At 42.2% G+C, this 21,215-nt stretch overlaps 1 protein-coding gene across 2 annotated transcripts in view; it reads right to left on the bottom strand.

Annotated features, from left to right (window-relative positions):
- The window catches only part of INPP5A (inositol polyphosphate-5-phosphatase A), a 182,094-nt gene that overhangs the window by 6,568 nt on the left and 154,311 nt on the right, over positions 1–21,215 (bottom strand). For both annotated transcript variants that reach the window (XM_040071218.1, XM_040071217.1), the window contains exons 12-13: positions 12,164–12,237; positions 645–756 (exon numbers count right to left, since the gene is read on the bottom strand). In XM_040071218.1, the coding sequence (XP_039927152.1) occupies positions 645–756; positions 12,164–12,237 (186 nt within the window). The remainder of the gene's footprint in view (positions 1–644; positions 757–12,163; positions 12,238–21,215) is intronic.

Genomic DNA, 21,215 nt, shown 5'->3' with positions numbered 1-21,215 from the left:
CCAGAGACTATCCTCATTCAGGGGAGAGCGATAGATCTGGCCTGTGTAGGACCTGACATATTCTTGGGAGTACCTTAGGAAATCTACCACTCTGGTAACTCACGTGCCTCCAGCGGTTGCTGTACAGGTTTTTCTCTCAATTGTGTGACTCCTCAGCCAGCAGCCACTGGTACCTGCTCCTGTCTGCATCCCTGCTGAATCCTTGGTGCGGGCAGTGTTGCCGCTTATGTCACGGTAGGGTGGACTGGGCTGGGGGACTGATGAGGACTTTTTTATAAGGGCTTTTTTATTTTCTGTTACTCTCTTTAAAGCAAGCAGTCAGTCTCCCAGTGCTGTGCATCCCCGCACAGAAGAGGCACAGGACAGAAGACAGTCAATCATCACTGGCAGCTCAGATACCAAAAGAAGTGCTTGTGAAAGCTCATTTTTTAGTCACCGTCAGCAGGTTTATGGGGACAAATCTCCCTTCTTGGGTGCAAAGCACTGGAGGCACACCCCTCCATTTACTACCATGGTGCGCTGTCTCCAGCTTGACAAGTGTTTGCTACAGGCAAACTCAAGGACAGAGTCTTTCAGCTCTACCCACCTTTGGTGCAGCTAAATGCAGTGTGGAGGCATCGGGGGGGCTGCAGGTCTGTACTTACTTTCAGAATGAGCTCCTTGGCTGAGTGGGACATCAGGATTCTGTCGCACCAGGCTGGACATCTTGTGTTCATGTACTGCCTTCCCTGGCTAGAGTCCTCACTGTAGGGATAACTGCAAACAAATTCCAACCACAACCATCAATGACTCTTGGCAAAGCAGCCTGAAACCTCTGGCTCAAAGGGCCATATTACAAAATTTCACTGATAAAAAGCAGCTGTTCCAGACATTCATTCCAGACATGTTTATCTTTTTTTTCTCCTCTCTCTTTCCTTTTCAAGTGCTTTTTCTCTACGTCTCTTCTCAGATCTACAACTCCACTGTACGGTTAACAACACACACACAGTTTCAAAATTCTCACCTCCTACCTTGTGCTTTTGCATATGAGAGTGTTTTAAGACAACAAACTGCTTATCTGTGTGGAAGTATAGAAATCAGTTCAATAACAACTTGAAAGCAGACAAGAGACTATGGAAAATGTACATGCAGAAGCTGAAACGTGAAACCTAGGGAAAAAAAGTTCATCTTGTGTGATTTCTTTGCAGGATTCTCTCAAGGGGTTATCCAGGAATAATTCAACAGAAAACCGAGTTCATAGTGCTTGGATCACCGCAGTTGTACACAAACCTCTCCTGTATGGATTCTTGAAGGGGGACAGAATGGAAGACAGGAAAGACAGCAGGCTTTGCAGGGGATTTCTTCAGAACCAAGGAATCAGGAATGTGGTTTAAAGAAAGTGATGCTGACTACATAAGACCCTGTACCTATGAAATTGTGTTAAGAAGAAGTAGATTATTTTGTGAAGACATCTTGAATAGAAGCAGATTAAATGGTAGTTACACTCTGGGGCCATCATAAACATGCTATGACATCTCCAGTGCATTCTAACTTAGCTTTAAAGGGAAACAGAAAGCGTTTATTTTCATCTACTGAATATAACTAGAGGTAACACACCACTGTGAGCCCACGGGCTGAGATCATCTGAAGCACTTGAAGGGCAACCTCTGGCTCAACCTCAACAAGCTGAGGCCAGAATCTTTCATGTCTCATCCAAATCTTCTCACCAGTTTACTAAGACAGAACTTTGCATTCGATGATGGCTCACCACACTGTAAGGCCCACTGTTTTCTTGGGCCATTTCCAAAACGGCAAGTGGAAGTAGCTAAGAAGGGGTTTTGGAGAAATCCAGAGGGTTTGTGACAGGCTCAACTTCTTTAATATTGGGCCTGAATTAACTGAAGTTTGCCATTGATAAAACTCTTAAAATCCCCAAACACCTACATATGTATGTGTGAGTGTATTTGAAATGACATTTGCATTTTATTCTGCTCCTCACTAAATCATAAAGGAAATGCTGAGGTTTTTCTGATATGTGTCTTAAAATAAAATGTCTGGTATTGTAAAAAAAAGGTTTGCATGCCTGAAGAGAAACTTATTTACCATCCTGCTTGGTGTGATACTCTGAAATGGAGACATACAGCTCTCTACCAAATGGGTTTACAAGCTACACTGCCATTAAAAAGATTAGCCATGGCAAACATCCAAGAAAAGCGTACTGAATGTATTGGAACAAACCAGTGATCTCAGTATGTTTTCCACCTCATCAAACCTAACAAGACTCATTTTCAAAACATATTATGAGAATTCAATTTGCTGCTTCACTGACATACAGAAGTACAGCTTATTTCTGAGTGTCTGTGAAATATTTTGATGATGTAATACTATATTGGTAGTAGAAGCTCTTTGTCTGCAACTTAAGGCTTGACTTTTTCTCGTAACCTCTTGCTTTACTTGCTCCAGAACCCCACGTAACTGAAGCTACTTTTTATGACATAAAGGTATAAGAATCAATCACATTTCATATAATCCTTCCTTTTACAGCATTAACTGTATGGCTTTTGAAATATGATGTACCTGGAATGATCTGTTACTGCTATGTGTTAGAGCATTAAATCCTAGAGCCTATATTCTATGAAATGGTATTTTTCAATTTGCTTTATTTATCTTAATGTTTTCACAAGGTGAAAACTTCTGCCAATTTTTCAAGGTCCTTAGCACTGATCACCCAGTCAAAAAGTTACTGTAGTTTACAAGTATCTTTGACAAATCAGATTTCTAATGGCTGGGACAGACATGAAAACAAATGCTGCAGAATTATCCAGACAGAATGACTTGTAGGTAATAATTTAATATAATAAAGCAAGACAAGCTCTTCTTTTTATAAGAAAGAATCCTTCGAAGGAAGCAAGAAGCATGGAGTGTTCTGTCTCACTGCACTCCAATGAGTAAAGCTCCCTCCCCACATCCCCTCTGGCGTGTGGAAGTCCTAATCTCAGTGAAATGCTGACACTAACATAATAAAAAATCCTAACAAGATACATGCCCCTAAAATGGGGAAAACTATTTGCTCTCCTCCTTCATACTCTACAGGGGTCACAAACACTTTGGAATAAGCAAAATTCTTTTGTAGATGGGCTCAAATAGTGGCCATAGCTAAATACAACTCAAAATTCCCATGAGGGATTCTTTTTTTGGTGACTCTGGGTTGTAGGGATATTTTTATTTGCTAAAATCTTAAATAGATTTTAGCAAATAAAAACTCCGTTAGAGGTTTCTGGAATATAATTATCACTGAAGATGTTTTTGTGAAACATGCTGCTGAATGTACACTATTCCAGAACAAAACTTTTCAAATACCATAAACCCCAGAAGCTGTCTCCATCAGCCTGCTCCATAGCTAAGTGAACAGTGACATGAAAATAGTGGGACTGCTTCCAGAATAATCTGCATGTGAACTCTGAAGCTTTTGCTTGTTTGGAGTGTTTTTAAGAGTCTCGTCCCCTAGGATTACTCTTATGTGATGTTACTTCCTTTGGATGTCTCCCCACCAGCTGGTAAGACTTAAACCCAGTCAAGAGTAGCAATGGAAGCAGGAGCTTACAGATGCGCAGGCGTTTCAGGAAGGATGATGATTCTGATGCAGCCATAACAGAAAGATGTCGCAGAATCAAAGACTTAGGGAAAACGCCCAAAGCCTCAGAAGCGGCCTGAGGCAGCACTTGTTTCACACTCAGCCCCTGGGTGCTGCCAGGCCGGGGCCAGCACGGGCTGGCCGCGCCGGCTGCGGGAGAACCGTGCGGAAAGGCACAAGGCTCGTCCTGCCTCCTGCACACAGCCGCTGCCCAGGCAGCACGAGCCATGGTGGGACTCAGGAAACTGGAGAATACTTCCACTTGCTTCGGTGTGGAACCAAGACACGAGTGTGCCGAGACATGCTTCTACTTGACCGTTCACTTTTCGTTCTTTCTAAGCTGGCTTCATGATTTCCCTTCTCTTTTTCTTCCTTTCAACCCCACTTCTTGACTGCTTATTTGCCATTAGGCATAAATAGGCTCTTAAAAATTACTGTAAATTTAAGCTTGTGTGCATGCAAAAAGCAGAAATGTTCTCGTAATACCCATCTTCCAAAAGATATTAGGAATAAGACTGTCTGTGATCAAGAGCATTAAATCAGATTTGTTTTGCTGACATCTCCAGCCTCTTTTAACACATTCTCTCCAGGCAAATAAGAAACTTCCAGTTCTTAATTCAAAACTTACATAGTAATTCGAGTCAACAAATTTTCTGATTTGTGAATTGTATAAATAATTACAGATTTGATAAAAAAACAACTGCAGATTTGATAAAAAGAAATTCAAGGACTCTATACCAAATAATCAAAAGTTTAAAATTCCAGTATGGGAAAGTATTGTGCCATCCTTCTGTGTTTCCACCATTAGTCTTGACTACCAGGAAGAAGACTGTGGCAGAGAAAAAGGGAAAACCAGCTCCCTCTGTCCCATAATTAGACAGGAAAAAAGAAGTATTTTTTCCTTTCATTATCATTCTTTCTCAATCACAATCTACCTTGTGTAGTGCACAGAAAACAGTGATCTTGAGAATGAATAGGGAATGCTCAGGTAAAAATGATGACATAACAGATAAAGGCCTCTAGGTACCACGGAAACACAGATGATAAATAGATATAATGCTAACACATACAGGTGCTAGAGGTAAGGCTGTACACATGTCCGTAGTATTCTGTGCAGTTACACACTTTTTTGCACACACTATATTACATCTATTTAAAAATACAATGGGGAAATTGGGAATTCCCTGTGTGGAACAAATTTTATGCCCTACTTAAAACAGTGGCAAAGTTGGAATTTAGGACCTTAACCACTCATGTTAGCAGGGTAATTAATAGTAAAAAGAGACTGTTATTCTCTGTGTATGCCAGCCAGCAGAATTATCCAAAATACACTTTGACTGTGCACGTCCCTGGATGACGCAGAGACAGGCAGTTTTGGAGCATCCATGTGAAAAGCTTGCACAATTTTTCTCCAGTTGTTTAGGATTTACTTCTTCTCAAGATGCAGGTTCTAGCTGCTTTTCCACCCTATTTCACAAACTTTTGTTTCAGTTACACTTATTTAATCAGGATTACTGTCAGGTGGGTTTTCGGAATAAAACTTCCAGCAACATCATTAATATAATGTTCAATATTGTTGAGATTTAACCAAACACTTTGATGAATTGCTAATCTACTCTGTTAATAAGGAGCAGGCCATCCAATGAACTACTGTTGTCACAGTCAATAATGACGAGAACTACTTGGCAATTGTTTGGGGAAAATAAACCATTAAGAGGGTCAGTAGTATCAGTGCGCTACTGCTGTTGACAGGTATTGTCAGAGATGATTAGAGACCTTTACAAAAATGCTTACTGCAGGGTGAAAAGTTGTCCAGCATCGTAAACCATCCTGTCAGCAGTGCCTTAACTCAAAGCACAAGCCAACAATGCTGTGTATATAAATGCCTCCTTAACTGGCATTTCCAGTTAGGAAAAATGCTCCTAATGAACTCTTCTCTTGTGGAATATGGATAAAATCTGTTAGTGAGATTTCTAACAGGAAACAATTCATTCCCTCCGGAGGGCTGTTACCTGTAGCTGCCACAGGCAGTGTGCTCCGCGCGGGACACGCTGGGAACGCGCGGTGCTGCTCCGGGGACCTCCTTCTACGGACACACTGCCAGCTGCTGTGGGAAGTGTGGCAGCACCCACTAGGCAACAAGGGGGGAAATTCATCTATTTGATCTTTTTGAGTCCAGTAAAGGTCATTCTGAACAACTGTGCAGCCTACATCTAGGTTCAAATTAAGATCATGTAGCAAACTTTATCATGTTTCAGGGAGTGGAAATGCCTCCTGTTCAAAAACTCCCTGTGCTCGCTCATCTGTCAATTGTCCCCACATTTATATCACCCATTTTTTAATAGTACAAAGCAGCTGAGATAGAACTATAAAGCATCAATGAAAACTGAGCTCTTTATGGGAAGAACTAAGACACAGTTTTGATTTGGTTCATTTTATTTTTGAACTTAGGTAGGAGTACTCACATTTACTAAACCTTTTCTCACTTTTAGGTTTTCCTTTTTACATATGACATCGACAGAGAACTTCAAAAGGGGAAACCCCAACTACTCTTCATCAGAAAATTATTTACTATTTTCGTATTTTCTGAGAAAATGTTGGATCAATTTACCTTCAGCTCTGATGTGCTCTCATATCGTCTAAGATACTTTTACCTGAAGAAAGGATGGTGAACCTGGACTGTCAATACAATCTTTGGTGCTCTGAAAGTTTTAAGGCCAAAAATATAATAATATTAAAAAAAAGAAAAGATATTTTTAATTTACAGTCAGCATTAGTGCGAGCTGGTACATAAGTGTGATTTCAACAAAATGCCATTCAACCAATCAAAGGGCAACATCTAATTTTTGTCAGCTATCAGAGTGTTGGTTTCTTCCTCAAAATGGAATTAACATTTTTTTATTTTTCTGAACCTGAAAGTGAGAGTTGGATTCCCTAAATATCTTCCTAACAAATGACCCCATGTAATTTATCTTCATATACTCATCTTAGACAGCAGATCTAAACTAAGCAGTAAGACACATTGCTGTTTGAATTAGATTATCTGCTTCATAGGTACCAAAACACTAATAAGCCTTGGTGATGCTCTGTGAGCCAACTGGCCACAATACGTGTCTCACTCCAGCCAAATCAGGAGGGCAAACAGAGCCCTGCAAACACAGTAGTTATAGAGCAATGTGTTAAACAGCTGCTACTTGCACGGGCTACACTAACACCATGGTGACAGTACCAACAACTGGAGTCAAAGGTGACCATGGGACAGGGGGGTCACCCAGGCAAACCAGCAGCAAAGGGCAGGATGGTAAACAGGACTTAAGCCCTGAGTCTGGGCACAACACAAAACAGGAGGGTTAACGACATGGTGTTTTCATCAGAAAATTTTGCACAGATTCATGCTGGGCATATTGCTTTTTGGCTTAACGCTCTTTGGAGCATACTGGTCTGTAATATGCTTCAGAGTGAGCACTCCTGTATCACCAGTGTCCCAGCACCTTTTTCAGTTACAAAAAAACCCAAAAACCCCAGAGCCTATTTCTTTTTCCAGAGAGCATAATGCAACCCTTCACCTTCTGTGAAGAACATTCACCCAGAATGTTGTCCGTAGTAAAAATCTCCCCTGGCTGCTGAAAACCCCCAGTGGCCAAACCCTGGTGCTAGGGAGGACACGCTGATGCTCACCTCAGCACCAGGACCTGCCCGGGACCAGAGGCTGACACACAGCTGAGGGCAACGGCACACTGTGCTCTGCTCTTCGACCCCAGAGCCGTGGGGAGGCCCAGCTACCCGAAATGGATTATTTGGCAATACGAAAATGGATTATTCAGCAATACCAGTGCCTCAGCAAGTGAACGAGTGATGCACTCTATTGTTTTAATACCGGTAATGCTGTACCACACACAATGTATGCAATAATGCTACTATTACAAGGGGATAAATGCAATTATGAATAATGCTGGCTTCTTGGGAAGCACCCAGTGCTGACTTGTTGCACCAGATGTTTCTGTATAGGACTGTGATTGAGCTCGATGTCTTTTCTGGGAATATGTCTATCTGTACTTCTCAAAAGTACATTACTTTGAGGCTAAAATTTACGAAGTCTTATATTGGAAAAAAATAACTGGGAACCTGAGCAAGAAATGGGCCAGGGTTCAGGCTCCCATCTGCTGGGCTTTTCAGCACTAATTCAGATGGGACAGCCTGGCTGGCAGCAAGGACCATAAACTCTTAAGAATATTTTTTGCTTGCAGCATGGTCTGTAGTCCTTACCTTACACATGGTGTGGTGTAATTCTTTGAAACTTTTTGCTTCACTCATTTTCCTTTCTTTTCCCTTTTGCCACAATTCCTTAAACCAAACCTTGGGTAATGCTCTCCAGTTCCTCATAAAATAAAGAAACACCCTATTTCAATTTAAAAATTGAGAATTGGTGAGAGTGGCGCTGGTTTAATATGAGTAGAAACATGGAGGCAAGATCTGTCTGAAAAACCACTGTGATGATTAAATTCTAATTGTTTTGGAGGAGATGAGAGCTGTCTCTCTGCTTCCAGCTGGGAAGTTGTTTCTGTGCTTCAGCCTTAGACGCTGGAATCACCCAGACAACTGCATCGCATCAGGTGGGAATTTGTTCCTTGGGGGCTGAGAGATCCATGGGTGATTTCAGATACCTCACTAATACCTGGAAGGTGTTTTACAGTGCATGAGTGAGTCTGAAGTATTTTTGTTCAGTGGAAGATACTTCTTAATTGGCAAAAAACAATTAATGTCATAAAAGTAACAGATATTGCAAGCATAAAAATGATCTAGGGCTTTTTAATCTGAGCGCCTAACTCCCCTTTTTGTAAGACAACAGGACCCAGCAGCACCACTGAGATGTTCTAGGAAATGAGAATCCCGTTTGCTTCAGGAGTGCTGCCCTGCCCTGTCAGCAGGCGGTCTGTATGACCTGAGGACACGGAGAGAGGCAGTGAGAACACTGGAAAGGAAGGGCTGCCTGTTGACACCTAATCCATCATCTTGTCCTTCCATTTCACACCCAAGGGTGACCTTGGGGCTCTGTGCAATGGCACCCAGAGGTTCTGCTCTGAATGGTCCCTGCAGAAGGGAAGGAACAAAGCTTTGCTTCACGCAGAGCAGGCTGGCTCAGTGCAAATCAGACCGGAAATGCATGTGTCATCGTGAAACCTTCTAGAACAGAGAAGAGTCTTGGGACAAAACACAAGGTAGAGAAACGTTTCATGGACTAAATAAGATATTTCCAGAATGACGAACCAGTGCTAGAGAGAATTCCAAAGGAGGAACACTCTGCCGAGAGTAAGTAAGATTCAACCTGTCTCTGGCTCAGAGGCATCAAAAGCCAAGACACTCCCAGTGCAGAGGGTCTGCCTGAGACAAATATGACACAGAGGGTATCTAAGACACAAACACATGTCCAACCAGTAAATTACATGACAGCCTAATTCAACAACAAACAAGAACAGGTCACTTTAAGAGAATGATTAATACATGAGATTGCTGTGCATGCAGCCTTATCTGAGTGCAAACCTTGTATGTGGGTGTGAACTCTTGCTAAAGTCAGCCCCTATCTTTGCTATATAACAGCTACAAGAATAATTATAATAATTAATGGAGAGCAGTGATAAAGGTAACAATTGCCCACCTGTATATTGACAGACCACAATGTCTTTACCTCCTTTTTTCACACCTCCTGCCTTTTGCAGCGATTGTTGACTACCATGAAGCCCTTTGCAGCCTCACACTGAGCTGTTTGCTCATGGCCAGACTGTTCAGCCTGTGAGTGACAGAGCTTAAGGAGTTTAAAATTCTAAATTGTATTTAGTCTCCAGTGGCTTGGGTTGCTATGGGCTACACTAGATCACAGATGATAACAAGATGAAAACATGAATATTCACTAAATAAAATAAAAGACCTCAAAATATAGGAATATAGGAGTGGGTGAATAATGTTTGAAGAATACTCTGTGGGAAAATTTTTTTACAGGCTGCCTAACATAGCAGACCTTCCACATAGCCCATGGTTTCCTGTTAAACTGTGTCTTCCCTCCTAGGCTGCCCTCACCTTTGGCATATCTCAGCAGGACAGAGGAGGGGTTTGCAAGGGAAGGCTGGGCCCTGGACAGGGCCAGAGGAATGCCTGACCCAGGCTGTCCTCTGCCACTGCCCTGCAGGCTCCAAGGACCCTGGAGAGAATGTGCTGGGAGGCCCTGTGGACACAGCATCAGCAGATCTGGGTCCAGAGCAGGTGGGATAAGCCTCTTTTTTCCTGGAAGTTCGTTCACTGCATCCCTGGCATGCTCCTCTGGGTACAGGCATACAGGGTGGTGAGCTGACATTAAAGAATTAAAAGGAACTCAAGAATTGGAGAGGAGTTTAGAAAATGCTTTAGGGATGCTGAACAGAGAGGAGATAACTGACAGGCTTGCAGATGCTGTCAGTGCTATAAAATCACAGAACAAAGGAATGGTTTGGGTTGGAGGAACCCTTGAGCTCAGTCAAGGCTTTGTTCTGGGTGGTTCTAAGGAGTGACTACCAGAGCATCCCTCCCTCTGCACCACAGCAGGACAGTCACCCATGGCAGGAGGAAGAACTCACAGCAGATCAAGCACACATTTGATTTTAAATGACAGTATTGCACTGGGGAAGAACAATAGATTAGTTTTGAGTTCCCTAAGTAAGACTGCTATTTTTAGATGTAGCTGTAGGAGAGCTCAGAAGCATCTCTCCAATCCCTCCCACATTCAGAGTTAACTAAAAACTTCTGAAGCTAATGTGCAGTAACACAGACTCTGTCAAGACCCTGTGGAAACTCCTTTGCATATGCAGGAACATTAATTTGCTGTGCTGCCTTAACACCATTCCATTCACAGATACAAATATGTGACTATAAATCTCATAGAACTATTATAGAAGTAATCATTTATACCTACCAAAAATTATGTATGATTAAAAATAGTAATGTATTTCTGTTAAAAATACATGACTGAGCCTGTGGCCGTGCAAGGACCATGGGATGGGCCATAAGATGTCCTTGCCTCATGATAAAGAAAACAAGGAGGGATGGGTGAAAAAACATCCTAATGTGAAGCCAGTTTGCCCTTTATATATACATGCCATGTTTCAGTATATAATGTTTTGGGGTTTTTTTTACCATTTATTATTACTACTATTATCTAGTTGTAAAGAAGGAAACAGAGTGAGTGAAACTAAAACACACAGAGTCTACTCACACCTAATTTCTGACCACTGCTTGAGGGAAGCATGACACCGAAAGAGTGTCTGAAGAAACTGAAAACTTTTAATGGAACAATGTATTTTTGGCAAGCCTTGCTCTGGCAGAAAGCACTCATGTTGGAGAAATGAAGCAGAAGAGTACGTACAGTATAAAAATTGTATGACTTCCCTTCACCTTCATCTACCCTGACCAGATACCTGACGAGTGAGAAACACGCAGGTATGTACCACCCTGCTGGTCTACTGTTATCATATGCAATCAATAAGGACAATTTAGAGCGGTGGTAGCTCTGTGCATACTTCCAGTGTCCCAGGGGATCAATACAAATCAGTATCGCAGCTGGCTGCTGAGAAGTAATGAGATTATGATCACAAAAGGCAAGCTTCCCAAATTTTTTCTTAGCGTATGCCAAAACATCATACTTTTCTATCTGTCCACGAAGCATAAGATAGCAGTATTTAAACATACTATATCTATTAACAAAAAAGTATATAAAAAGCATCATTTTATCTGCCTTTTTTCTACTATTTTTTAAACATTTTCTTTGTGAATGCAGTATTTCTTTTCCTTGAAAGCAACTGTGAGATTTGACTTCCTCACTCTTGGAAAGGTATCATAAATGTATAAAATGGCACAAATCTTCCACAGATTTCTCCTGAATAGGACTGCCATTTGAAAAAATCTTGGTTTGTATGACAGCAATATCTGTCCATTCATGGCTAAAACATCTCAGGGATACTTCTGACTAAAATCATGAACGTGTATTAAGCCAGCCAATTTATTCTAACAGTCTTAAGTAGTTATATGATGTTTACTGAAAGTGAAAAAGCAGAATCTAAGTTCCTGCCCTCTTTCCTGATACCCCTCTTGGATTTCCCTGAGTGATGGCAGTAGGCTCTACACCCCCAGCTGACTGCACTCCTGCCGAGTGCCACCGCTCGCAGTCATCAAACAGCTTGAGGCAAAGACTGTCTTTATGGCTGCAATAATGTGATTTAACAGGTGGTCTGGGCCCAGTGCTTAAAAGTCCTTCTAAATCTCTGAGCACACAATCCTGCCAGGTCTGTTTTAAGGGCAGCTATAAAAGACAGGATCAGCGGAACCCAAATGATGAGCTACAGAGCACTACTGGCATGTGGTTTATTAGTGATGGAGGGGATGTGGGGAGAATAAACAATCATGAAAGGAACAGAGATCACGATAATTTCTGCAATAAATATAGAAACATTCACATTTTACCAATAGTGCAAGTAACAATTATGTTGTAGCTAGTTAAATATATGGATTATATATGAATCTTACCTGGGAGGAAATGAGATGTCCAGTTCATACAATCTGTCTTTAAAGACTGACAGCTCTCTGTCAAATTCTAAAAGCTATAAAAGATAGAAATAAATGCATTCACTCTTTAATGTTGAACTGCAGCAATTCAAATTAATTTGCTACATTATATAGAAGGAAATAAAAAGACACAGCTTGAGGTATAGCCTTCATAAAATAGATTTTATAACACGGTGCAAAACGGTCTCAAGTAGTTTGATACATAAACAGTTCCTTGAGAAAAGTGTTGAAAACATTCATTCTCCTCTGTGGAAGTTGAGCACTGGCTCTTCACAGCACTGACCTGTAAGTGCACTTATACCGCAAGAGGGTTACATTTCTTGAAATTTCATTAGCAATCTTTTCAGAGCTAAACCAACTAGCATTAAAAAAGAACAGCAAACTGATATGCTAACCAGCACATGAGAATGTCAGGGAAATGCATCATATTGCTCTGTATTATCTTTAGTGTAGATAAAGGTACAAAAATCCCAAGGATGTGCACATCACTCTTCCCAAGCAAAGCTGAGTGGAGTTCTTGGACATCTGTTCTGGATGGTGCATGGCAGAGAGCAGACAGAGGGATATGTGACAGTAGGTAAATGGTGTTCACAGGCAGCAGCCAAGACAGAGCCCCAGAAGCAGGTGTTTAACAAAGATGTTCGCAAGTCTAGATTTAATGCCCTGTACAAATATTAGTCCCAGCCACATTTGTTTTCCCCTGGACCTCTACAGAGTGAATAAGTATCTACAGTCCTTGTTCATAAACACAAAGCCACTCACAACAACTCAGTGATAACTGTCCCCATTAAACCCGTGACTGTTCTGATGGACACAAATAATCTCACTCCAGAGCCCGGCTGGGGTGCAGCCTGATGTCCCAGGGAGCTGCAAGCCACAGACAAAAGCTCATCATCAGCATGGCGCTGGCCCTGGCTCTGAAGGCCACTTGCTGTTCTGACGAGCGTCTCGGCACCGTCCCGCGCCACGGCCGTGTTTGCCCACCCATCATTAATCATGTCCCATCTCACAGCTGTGCTGATACCATTGTATGAATGGCAGAGGTTCCCAAAGAAATTAGATCGTGTCCCCTTTTCCCCCCTGTCACCTCATAAATCATTCCTGAAATGTGCAATTAGCAGCTACTTGTACACATTAATTATCTGTGTGAAAAGCAGCTACCTGAACCACCTGCACTGCTGATTAGCTCCCCCTCCATGGCTCACCCAGCTCTCTCCAGCCTCTCTTGCCATGCTGCCATATGTATGTAGGTACCCTTACATGAAGATGCCAGGTGATGGGCAGCTTTCCCTGGTTTCGTTTATTCGACAGAAAACTCTGTGAAAGTACGCTGGAAAAGATTCTGCAATACCAACAACTGTGACAATTTGTGCTTGTTTTAACACCCTAATTGAAAGCCTGAGAATTCAATATGTTTGGATAAATATTTTGAAATATCTGTGTGGAAACTTACAATATGGATCTAACAGTATACTCAATCCTAAAAGTTTTGGGCTCGTCCAGCACTCACTGGTCTAACTGAATCAATCTCAACATACTTGAAGAATAAATGGATGTTTCCATCACCATGAACGTTTCCAGACTGTGATTCTGTATTTCAGTAAGCAGAACAGATTGGTAGACACAATACATACACGCTGGCTGTGAAAAGAAATGTTACCGTTCCTTTCCTGCTCCACGTGTCTCCACCATAAAGGTATCAACCTCCCTACGTGAATCTGGGAAAGGAAAACAAGTTGCCACCCCCAGTTAAAACTATTCACTGAAATATGTCTATACATGTTTCCTACTGTTCCAAGTAAACAGCTCAGAGTAGGGAAGGGGAGGTGTCAGGAGAAAGGCTGTTTCTGAAGCGTTAAACTGCGAGGACTGAATGAAAGAACAATGCTCCACAGAACACAATGGTATAAATTACTCATGGGTATCCCAAGGGTTGGCAAAGTTCAATAGATGCATTGTCTTCTCACACCAATTCACATTTTCAAAATTTTATACACTCAGATTGTTCTTGCTATGATGATATTTGCAAACGCCATGAGGCCTGGGGTTTAGAGGACTAAGCATTTGTACGTGCATTAATATCCACGAAAGTTTCTGCTGTGTTTGTTTGCTGCAGTTGTGTATGTAATGCCTGTGCAATGCAGATGAGCTGCTGACACTGGTGACAGATAACAGAAACAAGACAGCATTGTGTACTGTGTTGTCAGTTTTCCAAGTTTCCCCAGGTAAAGGGACAGCTTCAACCTGAAGCCAAAACCCAACTAGGTGCCTAGAAGGATTTAGGGAATGCTCATGGTCTTGGACATGTCTGTCTCATTCATCCTGCCATGTAAAACAGCCAAATATTTTTACTGGATTATTTGCAAAAGCTTTTACTTCCTCCTATATATTAAATAATTATACACATTTAAAAATTATTTTTTCCTGGTCATTAAGTGACTGTGTTACAGTACCTGTGACCTTCTGTCCAAACATGTCTACCAAGTGTGCAGACAGACACCTGCTCACTCTTGCGAGGGCAAGGACAGGTTATCTGTGTGCTCAGGGCTGAGCAGTGGGAAACCCCCCCTACAACCTCTCTGTGTTTACCTGGCAGCACTGCAGGCAGTGAGGAGAGGAACAGAAGAAGTGACAAAAACCCAAACTGTGCATTTTGAGAAAACTGCAGTTATTCTTTTCAGTAGAAGTGCACATTTTAACTTTTCTTTTTTGGTGTGAATGCAAAACTCTAGTTTTGCATTCTCACTTAAGCCTGTTATCTCAAAATGAAAGATTTTTGATGCAAACGCAAGGTGTTCACTAGGTCTTGTCACAAACAATTAAAAATGTCATTTGCCCTGAAAGCAGCTTCAGTAAGAGAAGGCACAGAGCCTGACACAGGTATCAGTCAATTCTTTCTGCTTTAGGACAGGTACACGTGTGCCTGGAGCAACCTGGCATGACAGAAAATTAATGAAATTAACATGGGCAAGATGATACTGAGGAGCAGTCAGAATTTCACAGGGTAATGTCTTTACTTTTAAAGCATCTAACATTGTCTTTAAAAAACCCTGTCTGGAACACACTCCTTTCATGGCAATTTCACCACAAACTGCCCTCTCATTTTTATACTGTACAGTAGTCAGTACTGTGAATAATGTCATTGCTGGAACAGGAAACATGAGTATGTCTGTCACTCTAAATGCCTTAAAAATGCTAAAATAATTAAGTTCAAACACTAAAAATCAATATATTGTTCTATTTAATTTACTCATAATAAGATCAGCCTTAAGAACCAAATCTTTAAGGTGTTACATGACATGCTGTGGTAATGTGAGCAATTACACAGAAATTTTAAAATGCTGTGACTGGCAGATCATTCCAGAATTATGTCATAGGCAGTTTTTAGAAGATTTTTTTTTCTCTCCAAACTCAGCTTCACCAATGTATTTATACCTCAATAAGAGTGAAGATGATGAAGGGTCTATGTTTTATCTGCTCCAACACCGAGTTGACGATATTAGATCAAGATGTTTGCTCTACAATGTCCAGTGACCAGCCCAACAGGAATGTCTGATGAACTCCTGAAGGATTCAGGACTGATGGCTGTGTCAGCTGCAGTGCCCATCACCTCCTAAAGGAATTACCAGAACTGCTGGTTTTCTAGGGTGCTGTGTATTCTGTAAAACCTGCTGAAGGGAGTCTCACTTTTTGCTCTTTCTTGGCAGCACTGTAACATGCATTTATGTGCTGGGGTGGAGAAGAAAGAAATGCACAAAATTCTGAATTTCTACATTATGCAGCTTGACAGTAATCAAAGGGTTATAAAAGAGTTTAGGCAGTTGCAGAAACCGAGGTTCTGCTTGTTTCAATTTAAAGCAATAAGGCACTGGTAAAAGGTCAGCATCTATTGGGTATACTGCAATAGGCCACCTTGGCTAAAATCATACACGTATGAACCCCTTCAAACAGGGCAACTTAATTCAGTCATTGGAGTAGAACAATGGCAATTACTCATCAAGACCTACAGACCAAAGTCAGAGCACTGGTAGATCAGGAGGTGATATTAGCAGCATTTATCAAATCCATCTGCAGGGCCCACAAGAGAATTCACAGCTGTGAAGGGAAATGAAGTTTCAGACCAAAAAGAGGAGATGAGCACAAAGAAGTGACCTCAGAGAATTAAAACATGTGGGCCCTAGTCACCGTAACCTCCTTTGCCAGTCTTGTGGAGCACACGTTTTTTTCTCCCAGAGACTTTGGAAAGACAGTAATTTTATCTGTCTTTGCGGGCATAGCAAATTATTTAGAAACTGATTTCAGCAGTCTACTGACTTCAGGTAAAGGCCTGTGGAAAGGCTGATTCCTCCCACTTATCCATGAAAATGCCATACACAACTCTGCCTGATTTTAAAGCTACTTCTTTCTCTAACAAAGACTATGTAAAATGATTTATTACTACATACGGTGAATCTTAATCTTCCTTCTCTCACTGCCAGTCTTTAAAATCATGTTTCACAGGAATAAAAACCCAAATCACTGAACATAAATGCACCACTTATGCTGTTTTTGTATAATATTATATTTCTGCATATATATATATATATATATATATATATATATATATATATATATATATATGCTGAATGGCAGTGTTAGCAAATCACAAATGCCCACATAAATGTGGATCTGTGGCACACAGAGAAATGGCACCAAAGAGATTGCTGTCAGCATTAGGGGGTGAGGCACAGCAATGCGTGGCCAGCAGCACTGGGGGCTGACACCACCGGTATGGATAAGCTGCCAGTCAAACACCCTGCTAACAGTTCCAAGGGCTCAGCCATCCTTCTCTTCTGCAACATGCAGCAGAGAATCCAGATCTTATCCTGTGAGACTTTCGTTACTTGGAAAAAAAATCAGAAATCAGAACCTGTCGTACTACTTAGGAAATTAGATCTCAATGAGAAGACTGAAGTATATGTAAAGGATAGACTAGTTAAAAAGCCAAAAGCACTGACACAGCTTAAGCCAGGGCTTCCACTCGTGCAGCAGCAGTGAACTTTTTGCAGAGCACAGAAGCTCCTTCCACACGCCAAGGGCTCCTTGCCAGACACTGCCCTGCAGCAGTGAATTGTGCCCCATTCCTCAGGTGCCCTGTGCCCAGCAGAGCCCGGAGCAGCCGAGAGGAACCACAGAGACCACAGCCCCCGTCACCTGTGCTGCAGCCCAGCTCCTCCACCAGATGGGATCTGCTCTCCAGTACATCCGCCTGCTGTGAGGGCAGGGTGGCCCACGGGCCAGGGGCTGTGCCCTGCGACTACCGGCTGGTTACAGCTCAACATACGCCTCCCATCTTCTGGTGGGAAAAATGGATTCTGCTGCTCACTCTCTGAGATTCCAGTGCTTACCTCGAATTAAAGGAAAATTGGCTCTGGAAAATGCATTCATGCAAATTGCTGTTTTCGCAATTTTGCTGGGACGGACACTAAATATAATTGTAATAATTCATACATTGTGCACAACAGCTCGTGACAAAGCTCCTTCAAAATGCCAGGAATGACTGAGTGGATGCTGTCTTTAAAACCAAAAGGCTTTAATTAGGAATATCCTGCTTGCAAATATGACACACTCAATGGATTATTCCATTAAACTTTATAGATCTGTTACTGTGAAACATTAGTTTGTCCCACTAGGGAGTCCAAACCACCATGCACTATCGTGTTACAGTTACTTGTGAGCTGCAATTTGGAAAAGCATGAAAATATGGAGAATACAGTTTTAGTATTACTTGTAGAGTGGTTAAAAATGGTATTTTCATGAGGAACAACTATGAAATGTTTCTTACTTGGGCAAGACTCCCACTGTGGGTTGAAGACTCCCCCAGGCTTGGCCGGCATGAGTGCTTTGGGGAACAGGCGGGACCACGGAGGCGCATCAATGCTGGGCGTGCCCCTGAGGGGCGTGGGGAGCTCCAGTCCTTCTCCGAGCCGCCCTCATGGAGTCAGGCACCTCGCAGGGTCACTGGCAGCTCACAGACACCTCACACTGAGCTGCTGCCCTTCCAGCAGGGATTCTAATTCATGCCTCCTGGTGTGGGGCTGCGGGGCGCCAGGGGGGTGCTGGGCTCTGCTGGCAGTGAGGGCTGCTGGAGGCTGCTCCTGGAGCAGAGAGGGGGACTGCAGCCTGCGCTTCCCACACCCGTGTAACACAAATACACGCACGGGCCCCACGCCAGCGACCAGCACCCATCTCTCCATCCTTGCAGCTGGGTACCCCAGCCTCATCTCTAGCTGTGCCCTTTGTATGAAAGCGTCCTCAGGTATCAGCTTTTCAAGTCAGTATTTGCTTTTCTCGGTGCAATCCTTTGGCACGCAGGCATTCACCTGGGAGGTTCTCAGGGCTACCTGGAGAGCACAAGAGGATTGAGCTACTGCAGAGAGATGGTGAAAAACAATAAAGCACCTTTCTTTTTTTATTTGGCTTGCCACAGACTTCGGGCAAGATGTGGAAGCTTCGGTATGGCACTGTTGTGCACAACTATTAGCTGGAAGGGATGATGGTGAGATCCATAAACTTGGGGACTGGAATGCAGGTGCAGACATTGCCTCTCTGGATATTCTCTTCCATGTCACACAGGTTAAAAAGGGCCAAAGCACATCAGCAGATCATACTATAGGCTGGATTACAGAGTGCAAATACAGATGCTGAACCTACTCTCTGGGCTAGACTTAAATAAGAACCAATGCCTAAAAAATTAAATATATCACAGTACACCTGAATTATCCTTATGCTGTACAGCAGCTGTATAGAACAGGATGGGGGAAAAGGTCATGAAATAATATTTGTAACTTCGTGCTACAGACAAATTTTACACCAGAATAATTCATCTATTTGAAGCTTGCAGTAAACAGCTAACCCAACACATCTGGATTGACTTTTTTGGGCAATCTGGATTTACATTTATGTTTTGCTAGTGGGAACAATTTATTAGTAATATTTCCTATCTCATTTTGCAGTTATTTCTCATTTTGCAGTTTATCCAGTGGCATATTAACTAATGGCTAATTTAAGCAAATGCATTTCTAAACACAGGAATGCTGCTTCTGAATAAAGACAGAGAGCATGAAGCTATTTTCCTATTAACACTTTATGAAAATCAGGCATCTCAGGAAGACTTTGTTAAATAAAAGAAGCAGTTTCAGGATAGGCAGGATTTCCTTCTGACCAGTCTGAGGTAGCAATGGTCCTAAGCAATCAATTTCCTTTCTCTACCCTAATTTGCCCTTATACATCATATTCAAGATTTTATCTGGACAGGGGCTGGTTGGCTCAGTGGATAAACCTCTGCCTTTTCACCTCTGGGATCATGGTTCAAGTCATACCCTGATGAAATGCACTTGATCGTCCTAATCTAGTTCCTAGTGGACAGTATTCCCATTATCTTTAAAAGGGTCAGAGCCAAGGCCATTGGGAAGAGTGCATTGTGCTATATCTTGTCTGTTGATTAATACATTTTCAGTGACGCCAGATCCTTAATCTTCATAAGCATACATATTCTCACAAAAATCTTAATAGAGGTCCCTGGTGGACTATATCTTTCTGATCAATTTGCGTATCATTTCAGGACTTCCTGGGAATACACGCACACCTCTCCCCCAATAAATTGCTTAAAATTTACAAGTATGTTTGCCTGAACTGTTTGCAGTAACATCTCCAAGTTACCTAGAATCATAATGGAGCACTTTAAATCACTACTTCTCAGAGGGAAAACAAGATCTTTAACTCAAATCGGTTCTTACAGCACATTATAATTTTCTTCTCATACCATATCAGTTAAGGCTGAACACACACAGAATAAAAGGGATTTATTCTGTGAAGGGAAACTGAGTCAGAACATACTCTCCATAAGAGTTCACTGTTTGTCCTCTGCACCAAGAAAGCTGCTGCACAAATGAAGTAAGAAGTAGAACCACTTCCATTCCATGAAAATCCAGGCTGGGAATCACTGTCATGCTTTTCAGCATAACATTCTTGAATCTGGTTTGGAATGAATGCTGGTACACCACCAGTGCCCTCTGAACCCTCTGGTGATCCTGGAGCTGGGTGCAGCAGTGTCCTTGGGCTAATCCTGCCTCCAAGCAGCCCAGCCCACGGATGGACAAGGGCTCTGTGTTTTTGTGGGAGATGGGTCTGTGGGGGCTGGGGCAGCAGGACCCAGGACCATCAGGGACAGCAGGATGGAGGACCACAAGGGCAGGCACAGCTTCACTATCAGTCACCAGCTTCCACAAAGATCAATAGAAAAAAGAGATCGTGATTTTAGCCAGAATATCATCAGGTTCCACTCTTAAGACAATTAATCCCCTGATCACTTTTACTACACAGTTGTGGTCAAAATCCTAAGGACAGTGCATTAGCTTCGACCTGGATTGATTCTTTAATACAGATCATAGGAAAGACAGGAATGTAGGTACCATTCCTCATTTCTAATTGAGGTTAAAGATTATAAAATGGTTCCTGATGATTAAACCATTCCTCTGTAGTCATTACAGTTTTTTACATTCTTACGATATATTTATTTAATTGACTGCTGAAGAAATACAATTTAGCTTGTGGTTCTTTGGCGCAAGTCAATAACCTGATTATATTTTTTCCCACTACATAATTACCTCCTTGGCTTGCTTTTCTTTTGATTGTTTCAAAATTAACAGGGAATTCCATTTGGAAAAAAAAAAAAAAAAACCCCACTTGTAGCCCGATATACCACAAACAATCGAAGAATTTGCGAATACCTGGTAAAAGTGTAGGTTTATTGAAGTAAGCTCCTGCCCCTCTCCTGGAAGCACTGATTTTTATCACTTACGGGCTGGAAATCCAAAGGTACAACCATGTTTTGTGTGAGCGCCATGCTGGCGAGCCAGTGTGAGCTCTGCAGCATGGGCAGCACCGCAGACCCCACCAGGAAATCCATGCGGGGTCCAGGGCACTCTCTGCACCTGCTGGGCAGAGGAGGAGCAGGACCAGAGAGGGGCAA

The sequence above is a fragment of the Hirundo rustica genome, chromosome 8 (genome assembly GCF_015227805.2).
Source record: "Hirundo rustica isolate bHirRus1 chromosome 8, bHirRus1.pri.v3, whole genome shotgun sequence".
Lineage (NCBI taxonomy): Eukaryota > Metazoa > Chordata > Aves > Passeriformes > Hirundinidae > Hirundo > Hirundo rustica.
This window is presented reverse-complemented; position numbering and strand designations above follow the sequence as displayed.